General features: G+C 46.1%; 1 protein-coding gene across 1 annotated transcript; it reads right to left on the minus strand.

The window, feature by feature from the left end:
* Positions 1–21,022: 21,022 nt before the first annotated feature.
* CST3 (cystatin C) lies at positions 21,023–25,449 on the minus strand. Its single transcript, XM_054467651.2, has 3 exons — positions 24,955–25,449; positions 22,586–22,699; positions 21,023–21,333 (listed from the first exon to the last, which is right to left on the minus strand). Exons 1-3 carry the CDS (start codon positions 25,195–25,197, stop codon positions 21,250–21,252), a joined length of 441 nt encoding a protein of 146 aa, XP_054323626.1. The 5' UTR covers positions 25,198–25,449; the 3' UTR covers positions 21,023–21,249.
* Positions 25,450–25,628: the final 179 nt, after the last annotated feature.

A 25,628-nucleotide genomic window follows, 5' to 3' on the forward strand; every position in this document is an offset into this window, starting at 1 on the left:
TAGTGGTTGTCCAGGCATGGACAATGGCTGCTTTTTCCTGGAACTGGTTCCATTCAGAGTCCTTTTGGCTTTCTTGCAATAGTTTTCCTTTGATTCAACCAAATTTTCCACTTCTTCAATAAGTGTTATTTAGAGATCAACCTCAAATCTCCAACACTGGCACTTATTTTGAAACCTTAAGCAGTAAACCCATGCCAGAGATAATATGTCCTTTTGGGGGACAAAAACCGATTCAGTCTATTTTCCACCTTCTTTACTTTTCCAGACATATCAGTGATTCTTGACACGTTAATATCTTCCTTAAGCCTCACCACAATCCATGTAATTTTAGGCTAAGGGATTAGATTTGGGATCGATTTCTCCAACATCCATATATAGTGGTTCAAGATAAAAGATAACCTATATCAATATTTAAATCTAAATGCCAAATATTGGAGGTGGGGTTATACCCAGATGGGTTGATTGCCATCTTTCACATCAGAGGCTGGACACATATTCTCTGAAATAGGCAAATGCAGTTATTGTTGGGTAGGCCTATGGTCTAGAGAAGTTGTGAGGTAAGATGCCAGGAGAACTGGAACATAGCAACCTGTTCTTTAGGACTGAAACAGAAGCTCGGAGCCGACGGAGTCTTGGATTTTTGTCTTAAGCTCATCTGCAATTTCTATCATGTGCAGACAGTACTTTGACAATAATAAAATAATGTTTTTAATTTTTTTTTAGCTTTTTTTGCATTCTCTTGAATTCAGAGTCTTTCAGGCCCAAAAGGGTGATGTGGGTTGGGGGCCAGGGGTAGGAGGATTGGGTGGGGTGAGAGGACTTGCTCCTTAGGGGGTGCTCCACCATGGACACTCAGATGAGAAGCAAGTGGGGGGAGAGGAAAGCTCCTCGAAAATCCAGTGGGTCACATGGGAAGTAATTTGTGGCACTTGTTTTTAGGTTTACCAGACTAAATGGTCTAAGATAATCATGGGGGATACTTCATCCACTGCCACACGTTTCAAGAGCTTAAGGCTAGAGTCTTTGACGTCAAATTCTAGGCTGCAGAATGTGCCTGCAGGGCTCCCCAGCCTGTACCCCATCTCTGTGTTCCCCACTCTGTTTCAGGATATTTTTCTACAGGGCTTGCACATTCTCATGAGATTACAAGATTGCTTCAGAAAAACTGAATTCACAGCAATGCTTACTCACCCTGGTTTGCGTACACACACACACATGCACACACACACACACACACACACACCCCAAAAAACAAAACGTAAACAACAAAGACTCCCTGGTGGAACTTCAGAGCACTAAACTCAGCCCTGGGTCAAGTGGGCTCTGCCCCAGAGCCTTTTGTATTTTACTTTGTCCTTAGAAGGATATCAGAGTCCCAGAAGTGCGGCTGGTCTCCATGGTGGCTTGGGTCCTGGAAGAGACAGCCAAAGGCTATTTGGCAACAGAGAGACCATAGAGCCCTAGAGGACTCAAGCTTAAACCTCCAACTACAAATTATAAATTATTAATACTTCCAGTGGACTTGTCTGTCTTTCCTTGCCAGAATCAACAATTCTCAAATCTGACTGCCCATCTAAGCCACTTGGGGAGCTTAATCTATAGATGTTTATATGAATTCTGAAGCCTTACCTGATGGACTCAGTGTCTGCAGTGAGGCCTGGGAACTGGATCTTTAACAGCCATGGCGCCTTCTGCAGGCTGGCCTTCGGTAACTACTGGGTGGTTGATCCAAAGGTCTTTCTGAGCTCTCCTGGCCCAGGATCCTCTGATTCAATGAATGCATGCCTAGCAGGGCAACACAGAGCAGGGCTTCAGTCACTTACTGCATTCACACCTGCCCATCAGCGCATTCTGCCTGCACCTCGCCTCTCCCAAGCTCTGATTGCTTCTGAGAACTGAAAGCGCTCAGTTCTGGAAGAGCCCAGCACTGGTCCTGGCTCTCACTGGGACTCCTTTGGATCCCAGCTCAGCGGGACCCTGCAGGAAGACAGTGGGTTCTATTGCCTGGGGGTAAATCTGTTCTGCAAACCCTAATGGTTTCCACTAGAACGCCCTGCCTGTTCCAATCTTGGTAATGGGTAATGACCTTGCCCTTCAGGAAATTCTTTCTGGCATAAAATGAGACTTCCGCGCCTGTGACTACTGAAAAGGAAGTGACAGATGCAAGAAATACTCTGAGGGAAAAAGTAATTTAACCTAATGTAAAGGGTTTTTCAGTGGTAAAATGTACATAATAAAAAACTTACCATTTTAACCATTTTTAAGTTTATACTTCAGTGGCATTAAGTACATTCACATTGTTGAGCCGCCATCACCAGCATCCATCTAGAGCATTTTCATCTTCCCAAACTGAAGCTCTGTCCCATTAAACAATAACTACCATTATCCTTACCCCCAGCCCCTGGAAACCACCATTCTACTTTTTGTCACTATAAATTTGACTATTCGAGTTACCTCATATGTGTGAAATCAGACAGTATTTATTTTTTTGTGACTGGCATATTTCACTTAGCATAATGTCTTCAAGGTGCATTCATGTTGCAGCAAATGTCAGGATTTCCTTCCTTTATAAGGCTAAATAATATTCTGTTGTATGTGTATAGTACATTCTGTAAATCCACTCATCATCCATCAATAAACGCTTGGATTGGTTCCACCTTTTGGCTATGGACATGGATGTGCAAATATTATGTTTGAGTCCCTGCTTTTGCTTCTTTTGGGTATATATCCAGAAATAGAATTTGAATCAAACGGTAATTCTATTTTTATTTTTATTTTTATTATACTTTAAGTTCTAGGGCACATGTGCACAACGTGCAGGTTTGTTACATAGGTTACATAGGTATACATGTGCCATGTTGGTTTGCTGATGGGTTTTCGGATCCCATCAATTCGACATTTACATTAGGTATTTTTCCTAATGCTGTCCCTCCCCCAGTGCCCCCCACCGACAGACCCCAGTGTGTAATGTTCACCACTCTATGTCCATGTGTTCTCATTGTTCAACTCCCACCTATGAGTGAGAACATACAGTGTTTGGTTTCCTGTCCTTGTGATAGTTTGCTGAGAATGATGGTTTCCAGCTTCATCCATGTCCCTACAAAGGGCATGAACTCATCCATTTTTATGGCTGCATAGTATTCCATGGTGTATATGTGCCACATTTTTTAAATCAGTCTATCATTGGTGGACATTTGGGTTGGTTCCAAGTCTTTCTATTGTGAATAGTGCCACAATTAACATAGGTGTGCATGTGTCTTTATGGTAGCATGATTTATAATCCTTTGGGTATATACCTAGTAATGGGATCGCTGAGTCAAATGGTATTTCTAGTTCTAGATCCTTGAAGAATCACCACACTGTCTTCCACAATTGTTGAACTAATTTACACCCCCATCAACAGTGTAAAAGCATTCCTATTTCTCCACATCCTCCCCAGCATCTGTTGTTTCCTGACCTTTTCATGATCACCATTCTAACTGGTGTGAGATAGTTTCTCATTGTGGTTTTGATTTGCATTTCTCTGATGACCAGTGATGATGAGCATTTTTCCATGTGTCTGTTGGATGCATAAATGTCTTCTTTTGAGAAGTGTCTGCTCATATCCTTTGCCCACTTTTTGATGGGGATCTTTGTCTTTTTCCTTGTAAATTTGTTTTAAGTTCTTTGCAGATTCTGGACATTAGCCCTTTGTCAGATGTTCTTCCATTTGTTTGTATCCTCTTTTATTTGTCAGATGGGTAGATTGCAAAATTTTTCTCCCATTCTGTAGGTTGCCTGTTCACTCTGATGGCAGTTTCTTTTGCTGTGCAGAAGCTTTTTAGTTTAATTATATCACATTTGTCTATTTTGGCTTTTGTTGCCATTGCTTTTGGTGTTTTAGTCATGAAGTCTTTTCCCACGCCTAAGTCCTGAATGGTATTGCCTAGGTTTTCTTCTACGGCTTTTATGGTTTTTAGATCTAACATTTAAGTCTTTAATCCATCTTGAGTTAATTTTTGTATAAGGTGTAAGGAAGGGATCCAGTTTCAGCTTTCTATATACGGCTAGCCAGTTTTCCCAGAACCATTTATTAAACAGGGAATCCTTTCCCTATTGCTTGTTTTTGTCAGGTTTGTCAAAGATCAGATGGTTGTAGATGTGTGGTGTTATTTCTGAGGTCTCTGTTCTGTTCCCTTGGTCTATGTATCTGTTTTGGTACCAGTACCATGCTGTTTTGGTTACTGTAGCCTTGTAGTACAGTTTGACATCAGGTAGCACAATGCTTCCAGCTTTGATCTTTTTGCTTAGGATTGTCTTGGCAATGCAGGCTCTTTTTTGGTTCCATATGAACTTTAAAGTAGTTTTTTCTAATTCTGTGAAGAAAGTCATTGGTAGTTTGATGGGGATGGCATTGAATCTGTAAATTACCTTGGGCAGTATGGCCATTTTCACGATATTGATTCTTCCTACCCATGAGCATGGAATGTTCTTCCATTTGTTTGTATCCTTTTTTATTTCACTGAGCAGTGGTTTGTAGTTCTCCTTGAAGAGGTCCTTCACATCCCTTGTAAGTTGGATTCCTAGGTATTTTATTCTCTTTGTAGCAATTGTGAATAGGAGTTCACTCATGTCTTGGCTCTCTGTTTGTCTGTTATTGGTATATGGGAATGCTTGTGATTTTTCCACATTGATTTTTGTTTCCTGAGACTTTGCAGAAGTTGCTCATCAGCTTAAGGAGATTTTGGGCTGAGATGATGGGGTTTTCTAAATGTACAATCATGTCATCTGCAAACAGGGACAATTTGACTTCTTCTTTTCCTAATTGAATACCCTTTATTTCTTTCTCTTGCCTGATTGCCCTGGCCAGAACTTCCAACACTATGTTGAATAGGAGTGAAGAGAGGGCATCCTTGCCTTGTGTCGGTTTTCAAAGGGAATGCTTCCAGTGTTTGCCCATTGCTTATGATATTGGCTGTGGGTTTGTCATATATAGCTCTTATTATTTTGAGATACATTCCATCAATACCCAGTTTATTGAGAGTTTTTAGCATGAAGTGCTGTTGAATTTTGTTGAAGGCCTTTTCTTCATCTATTGAGATAATCATGTGGTTTTTGTCATTAGTTCTGCTTATGTGATGGATTACATTTATTGATTTGCATATGTTGAACCAGCCTTGCATCCCAGGGATGAAGCCAACTTAATCGTGGTGGAAAAGCTTTTTGATGTGCTGCTGGATTCGGTTTGCCAGTATTGTCTTGAGGATTTTTGCATCGATGTTCATCAGGGATATTGGTCTAAAATTCTCTTTTTTTGTTGTGTCTCTGCCAGGCTTTGGTATCAGGATGATGCTGGCCTCATAAAATGAGTTAGGGAGGATTCTCTCTTTTTCTATTGATTGGAATAGTTTCAGAAGGAATGGTAGCAGCTCATCTCTGTACCTCTGGTAGAACTCAGCTGTGAATCCATCTGGTTCTGAATTTTTTTGGTTGGTAGGCTATTAATTATTGCCTCAATTTCAGAACCTTTTATTGGGCTATTCAAGGATTCAACTTCTTCCTGGTTTAGACTTGGGAGGGTGTATGTGTCCAGGAATTTATCCATTTCTTCTAGATTTTCTAGTTTATTTGCATAGAGGTGTTTATAGTATTCTCTGATGGTAGTTTGTATTTCCGTGGGATTGGTGGTGATATCCCCTTTACCATTTTTTATAGCATCTATTTGATTCTTCTTTTTTTCTTTATTAGCCTTGCTAGCAGTCTATCAATTTTGTTGACATTTTCAAAAAAAAAAAAACAGCTCCTGGATTCATTGAATTTTTGAAGGGATTTTCATGTCTCTATCTCCTTCATTTCTGCTCTGATCTTAGTTATTTCTTGCCTTCTGCTAGCTTTTGAATGTGTTTGCTCTTGCTTCTTTAGTTCTTTCACTTGTGATGTTAGGGTGTCATTTTTAGATCTTTCCTGCTTTCTCTTGTGGGCATTTAGTGCTATAAATTTCCCTGTACACACTGCTTTAAATGTGTCCCAGAGATTCTGCTACGTTGTGTCTTTGTTCTCATTGGTTTCAAAGAACATCTTTATTTCTGCCTTCATTTCGTTATTTACTCAGTAGTCATTCAGGAGCAGATTGTTCAGTTTCCATGTAGTTGTGCAGTTTTGAGTGAGTTTCTTAATCCTGAGTTCTAATTTGATTGCACTGTGGTGTGAGAGACAGTTTGTTGTGATTTCTGTTCTTTTACATTTGCTGAAGAGTGCTTTACTCCCAACTATATGGTCAATTTTGGAATGAGTGTGATGTGGTGCTGAGAAGAATGTATATTCTGTTGATTTGGAGTGGAGAGTTCTGTAGATGTCTATTAGGTCTGCTTGGTGCAGAGCTGAGTTCAAGTCCTGGATATCCTTGTTAACCTTCTGTCTCGTTGATCTGTCTTATATTGACAGTGGGGTGTTAAAGTCTCCCATTATTATTGTGTGGGAGTCTAAGTCTCTTTGTAGGTCTCTAAGGACTTGCTTTATGAATCTGGGTGCTCCTGTATTGGGTGCATATATATTTAGGATAGTTAGCTCTTTTTGTTGAATTGATCCCTTTACCATTATGTAATGGCCTTCTTTGTCTCTTTTGATCTTTGTTGGTTTAAAATCTGTTTTATCAGAGACTAGGATTGCAACTCCTGCTTTTTTTTTTTTTTTTTTTTTGCTTTCCCTTTGCTTGGTAGATCTTCCTTCACCCCTTTATTTTGAGCCTGTGTGTGTCTCTGCACATGAGATGGGTATCCTGAATACAGCACATTGGTGGGTCTTGACTCTTGATCCAATTTGCCAGTCTGTGTCTTTTTATTGGGGCATTTAGCCCATTTACATTTAAGGTTAATACTGTTATGTGTGAATTTGATCCTACCGTTATGATGTTAGCTGGTTATTTTGCACGTTGATTGATGCAGTTTCTTCCTAGCACTGATGGTCTTTACAATTTGGCATGTTTTTGCAGTGGCTGGTACCGGTTGTTCCTTTCCATGTTTAGTGCTTCCTTCAGGAGATCTTTTAGGGCAGGCCTGGTGGTGACAAAATCTCTCAGCATTTGCTTGTCTGTAAAGGATTTTATTTCTCCTTCACTTATGAAGCTTAGTTTGGCTGGATATGAAATTCTGGGTTGAAAATTCTTTTCTTTAAGAATGTTGAATATTGGCCCCCACTCTCTTCTGGCTTGTAGGGTTTCTGCTGACAGATCCACTGTTAGTCTGATGGGCTTCCCTTTGTGGGTAACCCAACCTTTCTCTCTGGCTGCCCTTAACATTTTTTTCTTCATTTCAACCTTGGGGAATCTCACAATTGGGTTGCTCTTCTCGAGGAGTATCTTTGTGGTATTCTCTGTATTTCCTGAATTTGAATGTTGGCCTGCCTTGCTAGGTTGGGGAAGCTCTCCTGTATAATATGCTGAAGAGTGTTTTCTAAGTTGGTTCCATTCTCCCTGTCACTTTAAGGTACACCAATCAAATGTAGATTTGGTCTTTTCACATAGTCCCATATTTCTTGGAGGTTTTGTTCATTTCTTTTCACTCTTTTTTCTCTAATCTTGTCTTCTCATTTTATTTTATTAATTTGATCTTCAATCACTGATACCCTTTCTTCCACTTAATCAAATCACCTATTGAAGCTTTTGCATGCGTCATGAAGTTCTCGTGCTGTGGTTTTCAGCTCCATCAGGTCATTTAATGTCTTCTTTATACTGTTTATTCTAGTTAGCCATTTGTCTAACCTTTTTTCAAAGTTTTTAGCTTCCTCGTGATGGATTAAAACATGCTCCTTTAGCTCGGATAAGTTTATTACCAACCTTCTGAAGCCTACTTGTGTCAACTTGACAAACTCATTCTCCGTCCATTTTTGTTCTGTTGCTGGCGAGGAGCTGCGATCCCTTGGAGGAGAAGAGGTGCTCTGGTTTTTGGAATTTTCAGCTTTTCTGCTCTGGTTTCTCCCCATCTTTGTGGTTTTATCTACCTTTGGTCTTTGATGTTGGTGACCTACAGATGGGGTTTTGGTGTGGATGTCCTTTTCATTGATGTTGATCCTATTCCTTTCTGTTTGCTAGTTTTCCTTCTAACAGTCAGGCCCCTCAGCTGCAGGTCTATTGGAGTTTGCTGGAGGTCCACTCCAAACCCTGTTTGCCTGGGTATCACCAGCAGAGGCTGCCGAACAGCAAATATTGCAGAACAGCAAATATTGCTGCCTGATCCTTCCTCTGGAAGCTTCATCCCAGAAGGGCACCTGCCTGTATGAGGTGTCTGTCGGCCCCTACTGGGAGGTGTTTCCCAGTCAGGCTACACGGGGATCAGGGACCCACTTGAGAGGGCAATCTGTCCATTCTCAGAGCTCGAACACTGTGCTAGAAGAACCACTGCTCTCTTCAGAACTGTCAGACAGGGATGTTTAAGTCTGCAGAAGTTTTCTGCTGCCTTTGGTTCAGCTATGCCCTGCCCACAGAGGTGGAGTCTAGAGAGACAGTAGGCCTTGCTGAGCTGTGGTGGCCTCTGCCCAGTTCGAGCTTCCTGGCCACTTTGTTTACCTACTCAAGCCTCAGCTATGGCTCCCCCTGTCAGGCTGCAGCCTTGCAGGTTGATCTCAGACTGCTGTGCTAGCAGTGAGCAAGGCCCCGTGGCTGTGGGACTCACCTAGCCAGGCACGGGAGGGAATCTCCTGGTCTGCTGGGTGCTAAGACCATAGGAGAAGTGCATTATTTGGACAGGGGTGTACCATTCCTCCAGGTACAGTCTGTTATGGCTTTCCTTGGATAAGAAAGGGAAATCCCCTGACCCCTTGCACTTCCCGGGTGAGGCGATGCCCTACCCTGCTTTGGCTTGCTCTCCATGGGCTGCACCCCCTGTCCAACCAGTCCCAATGAGATGAACCAGGAATCTCAGTTGGAAATGCAGAAATCACCCATCTTTTGCATCAGTCTCGCTGGGAGCTGCAGACCAAAGCTATTCCTATTCAGCCATCTTGGCAGTGACCAGTAATTCTATTTTTAATTCTTTGAGGAACTATTGTAAGTTTTCCACAGTGGCTGCACCATTTTGCATTCCCACCAGCAGTGAAGAAGAGTACTAATTTTTACACATCCTCAATTATAGCCACCTTCGTGGGTGTAACAGGGTATCTCACTATGGCCTTGATTTGTGTTTCCCTAATGATGAGTGATGTCGAGTATCTTTTCATGTGTGTACTGGCCATGCATGCATGTATCTTTGCAGAAATATCAATTCAAGCCTATTGCCCATCTTTGGTCATGTTGTTTGCTCTTTTTTGTTGTCAAGTTGTAGGAGTTCCTTATATATTTTGGATACTAACCACTTGTCAGATATGTAATTTGCAAATATTTTCTCCTTTTCTGTGGGTTGCCTTTTCATTCTGCTGATAGTGCTAGTGCCCTTTTTGATTTGATATTATTATTGATATGGTTTGGCTCTGTGTCCCCACCCAAATCTTCTGTTGAATTGTGATCCTCAGTGTTGGAGGAGGGACCTGGTGGGAGGTGATTGGATCATAAGGGCAGGTTCTTTTCTAAAAATTATTTTATTATTATTTTTTAAGTTCCAGGGTACAGGTACAGAATGTGCAGGTTTGTTACATAGGTAAACATGTGTCATGGTGGTTTGCTGCACCTAACAACCCATTACCTAGGTATTAAGCCCTGCATGCATTAGCTCTTTTCCCTAATGCTCTCCCCATCCTACTTTCCCCCAACTGGCCCCAGTGTGTGTTGTTCCCCTCCCTGTGTCCATGTGTTCTGATTATTCAGCTCCCACTTATAAGTGAGAATATGTGGTGTTTGGTTTTCTGTTCGTGCATTAGTTTGCTGAGGAGAATGGCTTCCAGCTTCATCCATGTCCCTGCAAAGTATATGATCTCATTCCTTTTTATGGCTGCATAGTATTCCATCGTGTATATGTACCATTCTTTATCCAATCTATCATTGATGGGCATTTGGGTTGATTCCATGTCTTTGCTATTGTGCCACAATGAACATACGAGTGCATGTGTCTTTATAATAGGATGATTTATATTCCTTTGGGTATATAACCAGTAATGGGATTGCTGAGTCAAATGGTATTTCCGGTTCTAAATCTTTGAGGAATCACCACACTGTCTTCCACAGTCGTTGAACTAATTTACATTTCCACCAACAGTGTAAAAGCATTCCTATTTCTCGGCATTCTCAGCAGTATCTGTTTTTTTTTGTTTTGTTTTGTTTTGTTTTTGACTTTTTAATAAAAAGTGGGAATGCATTTTGCATTCACATAAGGTCAGTTCTGTTTCCTTTCATGGGCAATGAAGTATAACTTACAGACTATAGAAAGCAGAGACACTCTCGTATTTTTACTTAAGTGAATAAAAGTTGGGCCCACCTGCTCCCTCTCCTTTCTTTAACAATAGAACTACTGAGCTGTGATTTTGCCCAGTATCATCCCCCAGGAGACCAGTTTCCAGCCTCCTGACAGCTGGGTGTGGCCGAGTGAGTCATCTCTGGCCAGGGAGATGGGAGCAAAGGACTGCAGCCACAGAGGCTTTAAGCTCCATTGCCCATACCCTGCTTTTCTTATGAAGAGAATTTATTCTCATCCCAGTGGTATCACTGAAAAGCTAAAGGCCGGGAAGATGAATGGAAGGGCTCGTGCTTTGGACATTCTATTCCTATGAATCATATTTACTTGGGAAATTAAGCAGGAAAGAGAGCATTTTGGAAAACATGCTTCAGTTTCACTTTCAAAACAGGAACAAAGAAAAAGTTAAAAAAAGAGAGAGGAAAACCAGCTGTGATGGCTAAACTTTTTGTGTCAACTTGGCTAGGCCATGGTGCCAGTTGTTGGTGAAGCACCAATCTGTGTGTTGTCGTGAGAGTGTTTTGTAGATATTGTTAACATGTACAATCGGTTGATTTTCAGTGAAGAAAATAACCTTAGATAATGTGGCTGGAACCCATTCAGTTAGTTGAAGGACTTAAGGGCAAAAGCTGAGATTTCCAGAAGAAGAGTGAAGTCTGTTTTAGACTGTAACATATCCTGCCCGCCTGACAAATCCTGGACTTGCCAGGCCCCACAATCACATAAACAGATTCTTTAAAATAAATCTCTTTACATATATACATATATATATACACACACACACATTCTCTTAATAAATATAAATGTATCTTAATATATGTACAAATATGTGTATACATTTCATGTTATATATGTATAATTTTCTATTTATGTGCACATAATATATATCCTATTGGTACAATCTCTCTCTATATGTAGATGTGCGTGAGTATATATATCCTGTTGGCTCTGTTTCTCTGGAGAAACCAAGTTGATACATGTATTAGTCTGTTCTCACACTGCTATAAAGAAATGCCTGAGACTGGGTAATTTATAAAGGAAAGAGTTTTAACTGACTCACAGTTCCACATGGCTGGGGAAGCCTCAAGAAACTTATGACCATGGCAGAAGGTGAAGGGGAAGCAAGGATGTTCTTCACACAGCAGCAGGAGACAGTGTATGTAAAGAAGAAAGTGTCAAACATTTACATAACCATCAGATTGCATGAGAACTGACCATCATAAAGATAGCATGGGGAAAACTGCCCCCATGATCCAATCACCTCCCACCAGGTCCCTCCCTCAACATGGGGATTACGGAGATTACAATTCAAGATGAGATTTGGGTGTGGACACAGCCAAACCATATCAATACACTGACTAATTCAGCAAGAAGAGAGAGACTTCCCTATGAATTTAAGGACCGGGACCAATTTGATACAAAGCACAATGTGGTTCTGAAGGCTGGCAGAGAGGGAGATGAGGACCAACCTTGATTCAATTTCTCTCGCAGGGGCCACTAAAAAGGTGAGAGACACCTGAGCTATTGCTGAATTAGAAACACTGACTGGGACTATCTTAAGTGAAATTAGCCAGACACAAAAAGACAAATATCGCATGTTCTCACTTATATGTGGGAGCTAAAAAGTCTGATCACATGGAAGCAGAGAGTGGAAAGATAGATACCAGAGACTGGGAAGGGTGAGATACAGAAGGGGGAGATGAAGAGAAGTGGGTTACAGGGTACAAATGTACAGTTAGATAGAAGAAACACATCTGATGTTTGATAGCAGAGTAAGGTGACTATAGTTAAACAAAAATGTATTGTATTCTGGTGATGGACTCCCTAAACAGTCTGACCTAATCAGTATGCATTTATATAAATGCAACAAAATTTCACATGTGTCCCATAAATTTGTACAAATAAAAACAAACAAAACAAAATTCTTATGCCTAAAAAAGAAAGAAAGAAAGAAAGAGTGAATGGGGCCAAAGGCATCTCACTGATGAAGAGTAGAGTGGTCTCAGAGGACAGGCCAGAATGATACCTCGGGGGGTTGGTGGGGTGCAGGTAGGATCCAGGGAGCTACTGGCATCTGGGCGGAGCCTCTTAGGTCTGCACAAAGAGGACTCCCAGTAAGAACAGTTGAAGGTTTGCTTCCTACAACTGTTAGAATCACCTGGGGCATGTGACTTTAGTTGTCTGGATGAGGCTTGTGAACCAGCATCCATTCAATTCATCCAGGTGATTCTTATAGTTGTTGGTTCAGGTTCTTGACTTCGCCACACAAAATAATTTGAGAGCAAGTCCAAAGTAACAGTAGGCAAAGAAGTTTGTTGCAAAGCAACAGCTACACTCTGAGAGGCAGAGGGGGCTGCTCAGAAGATGAAACAGCAGCTAGTGCCGTAAGGGGAATTCCCTTATGGGAGCCGTTCATACACATTCATAAAATACTGGTGAGGTCAAGTACGCAAAGGTGGACCTGCGGTTGACGCATGCACTCAGCATCTACGTGCTCTAACATGCATCGCGTGCATCATTAGCACATAAAATCTCCACCTAGGAATGTGTTTTTTACTATTAAGATGAGGGAAATGACACTATAAGCCAAACCTTCAGCCTACTTGCACAGGTGTGACCCCAGAGAAGTTCTTAGCCCTCCACTCCCCCCAAAGTAGGAATTTGTAGCTAATATATTCTTGGGCTTTGGAGCTGATTGGCTGGAGATTAGGGAAGCTACATCATGAACAAGGGGCTTTTGTTCTCTTTCCCTGCTGTGTTGAGTATCAGGAACTTACGACTCTGGCGGTTGGCTGGTACCATGTAGGACTGCTTACCTTGCAAAAGAGTTAGATGCTGACACGTGAGGATGCAAGTGAAAGGAGCCCACTGAGAAGTGAGCTCACAGGGCTTCACACAAGTGGATGAGTCAGTATAGCCCCCTAACCTTCCTTATCCAGCCTCATTCTGTGCCCCCAGGAGTGAGGACCACAGTCTTAGCAACCAGGCCAGGTCTTCTGACCAACTTCACCAACCTGAAATCATCGAAGATCCACTGGTGGTTTCTCAGGTGATGCAGACAATGTAGGTGAAGATACAGGTTTGATTCAGCTTCAAGAGGACGTGCTTGATAAACTCAAGGAAAATAAGAGAGGATGAGGAGAGGTGGGACCTACCAAAGGGGAGTCAGCCACCGGCGTCTCAGGTCAGTGCTTATTCTGATGGAAAACAGTTATCCCACTCAGGGTGAGAGAATAAACAAGACCTGTTCAACATCACATGACTTGAGCAGACTGGAAGTGGCTGATTTATATCCTTCCTTAGGGTATCCCTTGGGCAAAATGCAGTGGACTGTGTAAGAAGAGGAAAGGAGTGGGGCTTGAACACAAGGAAAGAATCAAGGACTTTCCAAAATTTCACTGCAAGCAGACATGAGCACACACTGCTTCTCATGTTTACTACTTTGTCTCACAGCTTGTGAACACACATTCTTGGGCCACACCCCAGGGTTTCTAATTCAACAGGCTGGGGTGTGGCCTAAGAAGCTGCATCTCTTACAAGATCTCTAGTGCTGCCACTGCTGGTCCAGGAACTGCACTTTGGGATTCTCTACCTTTAAAAAATACACCCAATCACAGTGAGAAATGGGCTACAGGCACTGCGCCGTCACCTGTCACACATGCACTAAGGCTTGGGGGTCTCAGTGGCTGAGAGCCTGAGACTGAGCCAAATAAGAATTTGGGAAGAATTGTTTGTACCCTTTAAGAATTTTATTGTGGGCTGTAATTTCTTTAGACTTCAATGTCTTAGGACTTCAACTTGCAAGGGGAGTTGATCTTGTGTTTAGTTTTTCCTGGGAATGAGATGATGGGGGTTGGGTGATAAATTTATGGTCAAGTTTGGGGCATTTGCACATTGGCTTGTAACTGGAGTAAGTTGTGGTGGTGTTTAATTTTGTTGAGGCTTGACTAGAATATATGGCTGGAAATTATTTGGGACTGAAAGAGAAGCGGTAGTAAACATTTGCCTTGGGTAAAGTGTAGCTTTGGGATGAAATTTTTTTAAACAGCTTTACTGACATTTAATTTTCACATACCTCACCCACTTAAAGTATACAATTCAGTGGTTCCGAGTATATTCACAAATTGTGCAAATAGACCTACAATCTGATTTTAGAACATTTTCATGATCCCTCCAAGGAAACCTCCTATTAGCAGTCACTCTGCCTTCTATTGCCCCCAGCCCTAGACAACCACTAATCTACAGTCTGTCTCTATACATTTTTCTGTTCTGGGTATTTCATATAAATTGAATCATATTGTATGAATGCTGACTTGTTTCAGCATGGCTTGCTGACTTCTTTCACTTAGCACATTTTCAAGATTGCTCCACGTTGTAGCACAGGTCATGTCATTCTTTTTTATGCCCGTTCATTTTCCATTGTATGAATAGACTAACACTATATCTTGATTATCCATTCGTCAGTTGATGAACATTTGGGGTTTTTTTTTAAATATTTTTTTCTGATTTTAATAATGATGCTATGAACTTTCATGTGTACATTTTTTGGTGAACTTAATGTTTTTATTTGTAGCTGACATATAAATATGAGTAGAGTTGCTAGGTTATATAGTAGGTCTAACCTTTTGAAAACTTGTGAAACTGTTTTCCAAAGCAGCTGCACCATTTTACATTCCCACCAGCTATGTATAAAGATTCCAAGTTGTTATTTGTGGTCTCTTTGACCGCAACCATGTAGTGGCTTTGAAGTTGCTTTTTATTGTGGTTTTGATTTGCCTTTCCCTAATAGCGAATGGTGTTATGCACCTTTTTATGTGTTTATTGGCTATTTACATATCTTCTTTGGAAAAACGTTTATTCAGATCCTTTGGAACTTTTAAATTGGTTTGTTTCTTTAAAAACTTTGAGTTATATAAAAATTAGGTTATTTGACTTTATTTTTAAATTGGGTTTTCTTTTTTAAAAGAATTTTAAATTGGGTTACCTGTCTTATTGAGTTGTAAGAGTTCATTATATGTTCTGAATACAAGTTCTATATCAGATATATAATTTGCAAAATTTTTTTCCTATCATGTGTGTTTTTTTTTGGGGGGGATGAATTTAATTAGTGAGTTGTTCTGGCCTATTTGAGGGTTTCCTGAGTTCAAATCAATTCCATTTATGAGAAGTCCCGGGGGATCCCCAATAAGTTTGGTTGGTACTGGAGAGGTGCCTCATGAAGATAGAAAAAGGATGTCCAGATTGATTGCTGATTTCAATCCCAGGGGCACAGCTACACTTCTGGCTGACCACAGCTTAATGATGAGCCCAATTATATCTCAATAAAGGAAGTTACAGCTAATTTCTCATTGAACACAAGTCCATTGCAGCATCTTCAGAGGCAGGGCCAGCTTCTATTTTTCAGTCATGGTGACATCTGTGGTCCTTGCATTTTTAAGAGTGGCCTGCTACTTGTAAGGTCCAGGGGGCAGGTCCTCCACTTTCTGCAAGCTGGTCCTTGAGGCATTACTTCTGAAACAGTCAAGAAATGTCATGGGACTGTGGGTCTGAGAACCGACTAATGAGTTATTTTTGTCTGTCAGTGAGGACAGACAAGCGCACAGGGCTGGAAACCCAACCCAACTGGCCTGGTGGTTGGTTCACATAACTAGGAAGTTCAGAGCAAGGGCGGGCATCAGGCTCTGCTTGGTGCAGGGACTCCATTATAACCCACCTGCTCCTTGCTGTCTGTTTCTCTCTTTTTCTGAGAGACAGGGTCTCGCTCTTTTGCCCAGGCTGGAGTTCAGTAGTGAAATCATGGCTCATTGCAGCCTCAAACTGCTGAGCTCAAGCAGTCCTCCCGCGTCAGCCTCCGGAATAGCTGGGAGTGCACCACCAGGCCTGGTTTCCTTGCTGTCTCTTGTTTTGTTGCTCCCCATAACTTGGCTTCATTCTCAAACAGGCTCCAAGTTGACCCCAGACCTCATGTCTTTTTTATCTTCACACTCAGCAGGGAAGGAAGAACCCACTTATCACACAGTCAAACAAAATCCCACCATTAAGCCTATGTGGGTCCTGGGCAGCCACACATAGGTCACGTGTTGTCCTCATGCCAATCACTGAGGCTTCAGGGGATGGAGACCCACTGCCCTGACCAGCTTAGCCAGGGTCAAGTGCTCCAAGCTGTGGTCCAAAGGGTAGAGTCAGCTTCCCTGGAAAAAGGCAGAGTGAGAGGGGAGGAGGGGTGAATCCTCACGGGGAAACTGCTATTGTTGTTGTAAGAAGGTGGGGCAGTCATGGCTTGTGAGTCAGACGCTGGCCGCTGGCCTCAGAGGTGTGTTTGGTAATGATGCCTCCATGCATACAGCATGAGCTGCCCAGTCAGAGAAGGCACAGAGCCTGTGGGGTAAACACTTCCCAGCATCGTTCCCTGCCTGGTAGCCATTCAGGAAAGGCGGCATTTTCCTCAGTCTTTTCATCAGGGTCCTGGATTTGGGTAAAATAAATAGATAAATAAATAACAGTTGCTATTCGTGATCTCAAGTCCCTCACAAAGAAGGTGGTCCTGTTCACTAGGAAGGCCTTTGGTTTATAAGCACCTTGATGGGTGTGGGGAAGTCTACAAAGAGCTGTGTTGTTCTACCCCACAAAGGAGCCTTTGGACTTGCTGAGGGACCCAGTGGAGAGGAGGCGTGGACAGATGGGGAATTCCACGGCGAAGGGCACGCAGGGGAACAATCAGGCGGGTGACTGGTTGGGGGGTGGAATGTGAAGGTCAACTGGCAACTACCTTTGGGAGGGAAGCCAAGGGCATTTCAAGGACAGAAATACCCAGTGCTGGGTTTGAGGAAGCGGGGGTTACTGTTCCACAGGGCAGGAGGTGATTTCCTGAAATCACCAACAAATTTCATTGCCCCAAACAAAGCTTTGGTGGAAGGAATTTCCATTTGCTTTTGCTTTGTTGAGTTTCATTTACTGGAAATCAAGGGGGCTGGGCTACACGTTTGCAGAGATACCTGGCACAGGAAGTGTGTCCACAGGCAGATGTGACCATGAGACTATCTTTACCTGCTGCAATTTGCAGATGTTTTAGGGGCAACTGGATTTTGACTGGGACTCTAATTGAGTTATAGTCCAGTGGTTCCTTGGGGAAGCAATGGGAAGAGTATTAAAACATCCAATGTCCACGTCCCATCCCAGAACATAATCAACTTTTCCGACTGGGACCACGGGATTGCCATGTGCAGCCAGGCTCCCCAGTGATGCCATGTAGAGCCAAGCTTGAGACTAGAGTTCAGATGAGCCTGACCTGGTCTCAAGGGAGCCAGAGCCCCAGCTGACGTCACAGTGGCCTGAGCACATCTGACTTGACCCCATAAGCCTCAGGTGACAGGATTTGGAAGTGACCCACTTGGCATCCCAGCACCAAGGGTGAGAGCAGGTATGGGTAATTAAAGGAATGTCTGTTCCCTATTTTAGTCACCATTGTGTTCATGGCTTCTCAGTTTTGTGTGTTTGAGCAATGAACTCAGACAGCACAGCAGAGCATAAGGAGAGGAAGGGGTGACTAGCTGCTGTCTTCCTGGGCCTCGTCTCTCCAGCTTCGCCCTAGAGTTATGGGACAGGGCTGGTGATTTGCTCTCTCTGCATCTTTTAGGGAGGCTTGTGGCCTAGTCCAAGGTCACTCCCGCCAGCCAATCATAAGCCAGCTCCCCTCTGTCTCTCACAACAACATGGGTGGCAACATCCCAAGCCTCTAAGTCCATAAATAATAAACCACCAAGGCAGAGTAAAAAAAAAAAAAAAAAAAAACAGGCAAAATCAATAGTCTTCTATTGAACTATTAACTAGTCTATCAGCAAAGACTAGAGGTACAATACTTGGAAATATTCCTGACCAAAATATAAAATATCCAGGAATAAATTTCACAGAAAATATGAAAGATGCATAAAATTTACTCTACTGAATACCATCAGAAAAGCAGGAATGTATTGCAAGATGCATGGTATTCTAAAATGAAAGCCTCAAATGTTAAACGTTGTCAATTTTTTTTTCCTAAAAAAACATAATATTTCTACTTATTGAACTTGAAAAATGTTTCATTTGGAGGAACAAATACATTTAGAAAACAAAATTTTGGGGGAATAAAGAATAAAGATATAAAAATATTACCTAACAGATACAAAAATATACTTAAAATGGAGTAATTAATAAAATGGAAAAGAACAAGCCAGAATTAGGACTGAGATCCTGAAACTGACCTATGGTTATGGAAATTTGCTGTGGGTGTCAGCTGGAGTGGCTCTGGGACATCTCCTGTGGAGACTCCATCTTGGATGCCAATGCTGAGCCTCAGTCCCATCAATGCTTCTAAGATTTCTATTTCATCTGCTGTTTACTGTAAATCCAGCCCTTAGGTAAATTCCTTCTGAAGCTCCTATACCCTTTCCCCTATGGCACAGAATCCCAGGGTCTGGGGGTAATGGGGTGGGGATCCACTGTCTTGCAGCCACGCAGGACACGGCTTCTGTTCCCAGGTCCCTATTACAACTTTCTTTCTAAGAAACTAGAGTTGTCAGCCTTTCTTCAGCCTCTCAGCTCCCTGGGCCTTTGAGGGCAGGTGTCTGCAGGCTTGCCATCGAGGAACACCCCGCCAGCCTGACCGTCCTGGGGAGAGGGATCCTTCTGCAGAGGCTGGCTTCCTTCAGGGCAAGAATGCCAGGGAGCTCAGAAGCTACTGGGCCCTTCCTGATCCCGCCGCAACGTTCACCAGCATCACAATGCAAGAGGTGTCAAAGCACTATGTTATAAAGCCACCAGTGTAGAACCAGATCAATGAAAAAGCCTCTCCAACTTACTGTGTTTATTCAGAGCCAGGCCCTGTAATGAATCTATTTATATGGATAACTGTAGATGAAGTATATACTTAAATCAACATTTAAAATAAATGTAAAAGTAACTCTTGCAAATAAAAGGTGCAAGGGCGAGGCCTCCTCTCCAGGATGTGCTGGTCACAGTGACCTCTGGGTCAGAGGGGCTTCTGGCTCACTGGCCTCATGGGGGCCCAAGGGAGGCATTTACAGGCTCGCCGGCTGCGGAGGGGAGGCAGTGGTGGCACCAACCTGCTTCCCTGTGGGCTGTGGCCCATGGGGCCACCGGGCGGAGGGCAGGGAAGGGAGCAGACACACAGGGAGGCTGGGGAGCCCTGTGCATAGCCCGCCCCCAACCTCAACTTCCCCAAGGAAGAAGTGTGTCAGAAAAGGGACTGGGCTATATGGTCAGCTGTCCATTTCCACTGCGTGCCTGGATGGAGGTTGCCTGTGTCAAAGGAGATCCTTCACCGAGGTAGAAAACCAGGAGCACCTCCCTGCAGGGACCCTTTACCCCTGACCACAACCACCACTTCTATCCCCCAACCCCCAACAGAAAACTGAGTCACTAAGACCGCCCACCCCCAGCAGGGTGAGGCCCAGACTCAAATCTCCTCAGCTTATGGCCTCCTAGGGGGTGCTACACTTCCCTCACCCCAAAGACCCTGTTAAAGCAAGTCAGGGTGGAGAGGAAAAGGAAGCAGATGCTCCCCACTCTCCCTGCCATGTCCCCTGCTCTGGCTTTGCAGGGACAGCATGTGGGATGCTGGCCTTGGAGCTACTGGGGTGGATTTTCCTTTGTCATTTCACCTTCAGTGTTCATGGCAGCAGCCAAAAGAGGGGATCAGTGCAGCTCCGAGGTTAGAAGGTACCTGGGAGCCCTGCCCCAGCAGCACTGGCTGTGAGGGCTGCACCCGTCCTGAAACGGCAAAGGGAAGGACCATGCAGGGTGGGCTGTGTCTTAGGACTGTAGCCTCCTGCTTATGGCACAAAGATCCACTATTCTATAGGATAATGCTGACATGAAGGGAATGTTCTCTCTTAATCCTCCTTGGAAAAAGAAGAGTCCACTGCATTGTCGGTCTCATTTGTGCTTTAACTTCATCCCTACCATGAAGCTGGACTAACAACTTGTTTTAAATCCAAGTCCAGAGAAAGGGCTGGTGGCTATGAGCCTGTAAAACTCTGAGGGCACAGCCTCCCAGGATGGATGACAGCAGGTGCTGCTTTCTCTGTGTGATCTTGCCAGTCTCTGGTCTGGCTGGCGTTTCTCCCACTCAGTTACACACACAGGCTTTTTGGACTGCTTCCACGTAGGGGCCTAAGTCTTTTAGAAAGAAGCACACATTGATTGCTATTTAGTGTCTAGGGGATTTGATGAGAGCAGCTCAGTCCCTGGGGTCTGCTCAACTCTGCAAGCAGAGATGGAATCTATGGCCTGGTGAGTTCCACCGAGGTCTGGCCCCTGCCTGTGAACACAGCCAGCCCCCTCCTCCTGGTCTGACCAGCAGCTCAGACCAAATCACCAGCCCAGCTTCTGGGGGCAGCATCCTGGGACCCCTCCTCTCCCTGACCCCCTCACCAGGGGCTGCTGTGGCTCAATGCCTGGGTTCCCAGCCCCTGGCTGCTCTCTCCCTGCTCTGAGACTCAGGTCTCCTAGAGCAGCATTTCCCCTGACGACCTTGCTGTGGCCGCGTCAGCTCCCAGGCACTCCTCTCATCTTCACACCAGCAGGACAAGGAGGCTTCATAAAGGAACTGTGGAAACCCTGCCTGTGTGTGTGCACATCCCCAGACAGCCAAGAACTCAGAGGGAGCCAATGCTACTGTTTTATTGCAGGAGGTGGGGGTGTATGCACCGCACACCGGGGCTATGAGAAGCAAGAAGGAAGGAGGGAGGGCAGAGCCCCTTGCTGAGCAACAAAGGCCACCTGCTGCCTTTTCTGTCTGTCTCCTGGTGCAGGCACATGGGGAGACCTTCCCCAGGGCAAGGGCCACCAGTCCAGGGGTGGGAATAGGCACAGGCCAGCCCGGTACAGACCCCTAGGCGTCCTGACAGGTGGATTTCGACAAGGTCATTGTGCCCTGCCAAGGCACAGCGTAGATCTGGAAAGAGCAGAATGCTTTCTGTGAAAGAAAACACAGGGGACAATCAGTGTGGGTTACAGTTCAAAGCAGAAGATGCCCAGGCACGGGACATCACAGTGCGAGTGAAGAAGGATGGAGGTGAAACACTGGGCCCTTACCTACCCCTCCACCCACCCCCGATGATCCCAGAGCACCGCTGGACTGGGCAGTGACTGCTCCATCCCTCTCCCAGGGCTCCATCTCCACCTAGTGGCATGGGCCCCCACCCCAGCCTGCAGGATTCCTGCCCCAGCACAGCCCTGTGAGGAGCAGCCTGTGCAAGGCCTCGGGAGCCCTAAGGGTGCAGGGCAGAGGGAGGCGGCTCACTGCCCCCAGCTCCTTCCACCTCCAGCCCCCAGGCCAGCACTATGAGGGGCCAGAGGGAAGAACCCAGGGAACTGGAAATTCCAACTCATAGTGCATGGGGTGGTGAGGAGATGACAAGGAGAGTGTGGCTCTCCCTGGAGCAGAGACGTCACAAGAAATCCTGGGTCCTTGGAGAGGCTGGTGTTGGGTGAGCTGAGGCAGATCTGAGGGTCTGGCTGCTAACAGGCCTCTAGTACCCTCTAATCTGCTCAGCGTGGCCGTGGCTGTGGGCAGGTGCCTGAGGCTGGGATTAGACAGAGCCCCATCTCCCTGCCCAGCACCCAGCCCTGCGGCTGCTTCCTGCAGTCCAGTAGGCAACACTCCAAAGCACACAGGGTGGAGCTCCCAGTACCCCAATCCCAAGCTAAAGCCCTCTTAGCAAATCAAATTCATCACCCCTCTCCACACCACCCCATCTACATGCACACACATAGGCATCTACATGAACTCACCCTAACCTTCACCCACACGGATCTATGCATGAATCCACATACACCCTCACACATCTATCTACCCACATGCACACACACACAGTGCAGGTAATTCCTCATAATACAGCACGTATGTGCACAGAAACCCCCATGTATGTGCATGTATGTGCACAGACACCCCCACACATATGTGCACACACATATACTCACTCACACACCCACACCTATCCATGCATAAACCCCCACACTTCCCCAACACATCCACACACCCACTTGCACACACTCACGTGCACCTCCCCACACAAACCTATACTTGGAAACACATATGCACCTCCACATGTACAGACACTCAGGCACATGCACACATACCCTGCAGAACATGTGCATCACACACACATACACACACACCCCTCTGCAGTGTTATGACTGGCCCTGGACCCATATAAGGCACATACCCTTTTCAGATGTGGCTGGTCATGGAAGGGGCAGTTGTCCAAGTTGGGCTGGGTCTTGGTACATGTGGTTCGGCCCAACTCCACGTCCAAGAAGTAGTTCACCCCAGCTACGATCTACACATGTGAAAGAGCAGGAAGCAGGGACAGCACGCTGTCAGTTTCTTACACACACAGGAACTTCACTGTGACTGGGTCACTGGGCTTGCCTGGGGCTTCAAGCCTACCTTCATTAGCTGCCCACACTGTCACTTGCAAGGCACACAAGCCACCTCCTCCTGCCAGCTGGCAGGGATGCCATGCCCCAGGCCTCCCCAGTAACTTGTTTCTTTATGCCAATGCCAAGGATTAAGTGAATTCTGCTACCTATGACCCAGGTGGCAGGGACACTGGATCTATTCTAGGAAGGCTCTCATGTGATGATGAAATTTCGGCTAACTTCCAGCTCCTGGCATTCAGTCCACAGAGCATCTCATTCCTGCCATTTAACCCAGAGGTATTTTTCCTCATTTCTCACTAGCAGATGAGATGCTCACATACATTGATGTTTTAGGCCAATAAACATTGCTTCCCACATGCCTCTATTCCAGGTGTGATTTTCGAGGCAATATTTCTAAAGTGAGTCACACACCTGCATGTCTTAGGGCTGCAACTTCAGAAGAGAACTGAATGCTTTCCCTGCACAGTGCCGCCCCCAGACATGACTTGTCAGAACTGTGGAGAAGCATGGGATGAGGGACCCTGGGACCAGGGTGCTAGACCTTGCCCTGTGGAACCACACACAAGTCCTGTAGAACTACATGCAAGTCCTGTGATCCCTCCGGTGTCAGTCTGCTGCTCTGTAAAATAGGCTCCAGGGCTCAACGATCTACAATGCCCTGTGCTTCACTCCCAGTGAGAGAGAGGTGCAGGGCAAGCGGGGACCCTACACCAGGGAGTGGCCCTCCTGTGCAGGGAGAGCGCCCCAGCTGACGGCTGCAGGAGGAGAAACGCGGCTGGCCTGGACTCCTCTGAATTTCCAAGAGAAAGTGGAGGAGCTCTAAAGTCTGTGTCACTGTTCGCTGCTCTGCTACGGGATGCAGGTCAAGCTGGGCCTGGTAGCCCTACTGAAGCTCCCTCCTGATCCAACCCCCTACTCCCCTCTGCTGGGTGTCCTCATCTGGCTAAGGTCTAACTGCATCAGCTGGTAGAGGCAGGGTCAGGCATGCTCCACCCCAGCAGGGACTCAGCTGCCCTGGGCTGTAGGGGGTGGTCAGCTGGCCTGAGGGTGAAGGCCACTAGTTCTAGGGGGCTGTGCCCAGGGGTGTGACTTGGGGAGGGAAGCAGGGCTCTGCAGGACAAGGAGCCAGGCTCATGTGTGGCCCCTGCCGAGAGTACTCTGGGAGGCGGACGAGCCTCACGGCCTAGATCTCATCATGAGCAGCATCAAGCCCACCCAGAGTCAGCATAGTCTCCATCCACACCTGCTGGACCCTGGGAAATGGCACGGTCGTGGCACAGACCCAGCGGCTGCTGCAGATTAAAAGAGGCTGAGGGGACAGGACAGGGCTGAACTCACGCACTCATGGCCCTGGAGCGTCCTAGGGCATGAAGGCCGTCAACAGACAGGGAAAGCTGAATGAGTCTGAGCATTAGATCATGAATGTGTCAGTGCTGATTTTCAAAATGGAATCGTGGTTATGTGAGATATTGCTCTTGTTTTTAGGAAAAACACACTGAAGTGTTTACTTTCAAAAGATTCAGGCAAAAAATGCATATACAGTACATATACACACACCCATATTCACATTCGGAAAGTGAGCGGGGGTGGGGGAACAAACAGGGCAAAATGTTAACATCTGTGCTAACATCTGAGGGATCTGGGTGAAAGATCTACAGGGATGCCCTGTGCTATTTTGCAGCTGCTCTGTAAGTCTGAAATTACGTGAGAATAAAAAGTTAAAAGAAACAAAAGTGCTTAAAAATTATTTGGTGGAAGAACAAGGAGACAGCCAGATGAGGGGCTCTGTTTTTCCTTTTCCTGCGTATTCAGCAGCGCACCCGGAGCCCAGCGTCCCAGGAGGTCGGGACAGAGCTGGGTGGGACGTCTTGTGCCTGCCCCCGCGCTGCGGCGCGGCTCCAGCTGGCGCCTGGAAGCTGATGTTAGGCGCCGGGCGCGGACCTGACGTGTCCGTGCGGTTCCAGGCCAGGCCAGACTCAGGGCATTCCCGGACACGCCCGCCAGGGGCTCGGGGGTGACAGCGAAGACCGGGAACAGGGTCCGGGTGAGAAGCCCAGGCGCCGGGGAGGAGCAGCACGGGGTCCGGGAGCAGCGCGGGGCGGGCTGGGGCGGCGGGGCCGGGGCTCCGGACCCTGCGAGGGGCGGCACGCACCTGCTTGCGGGCGCGCACCACCTGCAGCGCGCGGCTGTGGTACATGTCGTTGCTGGCTTTGTTGTACTCGCCGACGGCAAAGTCCAGTGCACGCCGCACACCCTCCTCCTCCACGCTGGCGTCCATGGGGCCGCCCACCAGGCGCGGCGGCTTCCCGGGACTGGAGCCGGCCGCGGGGCTCACGGCTAGGGCCACGGCCAGGATGGCCAGCAGGAGCAGCGGGGCGCGCAGGGGCCCGGCCATGGTCGGCTAGGACGCGGGACGCGACGAGTGGGACGCAGGCGAGAGGCTGGAGCTAGATGGAGAGAACCCGCTGCGATCCCGAAGCGAGGCCGAGAGCCCCGCGGGGCCGGCGACTGCGCTTTTATCCCTTCCGGCCTTCTCCGGTCCCCCCTCCCCCCCCCGCGCCCAGCGCTTCCTTTTCCGGAACGCCTCTTAGCTCCCGCCTCCCCTGCCTCTCCCCACCTCCCGGTCCCTCCCTATCAATCTCCTCCCCTCCCAGCCTCCCCTGCCCCTCCCGGCCTCCCTGTCCTTCCTCATCCATCCCCTTCCCTCCCCATCCATCCCCTTCCCTCCCCTCCCAGCCCCTCCCGGCCTCCCCTCTCCCTTCCCGCCTCCCCTCTCCCTCCCCTCTCCCTCCCCTCCCCTGGCCCCCCAGTCTCCCTGTCCCTCCC

The sequence above is a fragment of the Pongo pygmaeus genome, chromosome 21 (genome assembly GCF_028885625.2).
Source record: "Pongo pygmaeus isolate AG05252 chromosome 21, NHGRI_mPonPyg2-v2.0_pri, whole genome shotgun sequence".
NCBI lineage: Eukaryota > Metazoa > Chordata > Mammalia > Primates > Hominidae > Pongo > Pongo pygmaeus.

What these genes read in the sequence shown, in the direction of transcription:
- CST3 (XM_054467651.2), bottom strand. Translation starts at nt 25,197, where the DNA reads ATGGCCGGGCCCCTGCGCGCCCCGCTGCTCCTGCTGGCCATCCTGGCC. An exon ending in TGGTGCGCGCCCGCAAGCAG is followed by an intron (nt 22,700 to 24,954) that starts GTGCGTGCCGCC and finishes TCACATGTGTAG; the next exon opens with ATCGTAGCTGGGGTGAACTA. An exon ending in ACCAGCCACATCTGAAAAGG is followed by an intron (nt 21,334 to 22,585) that starts GTATGTGCCTTA and finishes TTTCTTTCACAG; the next exon opens with AAAGCATTCTGCTCTTTCCA.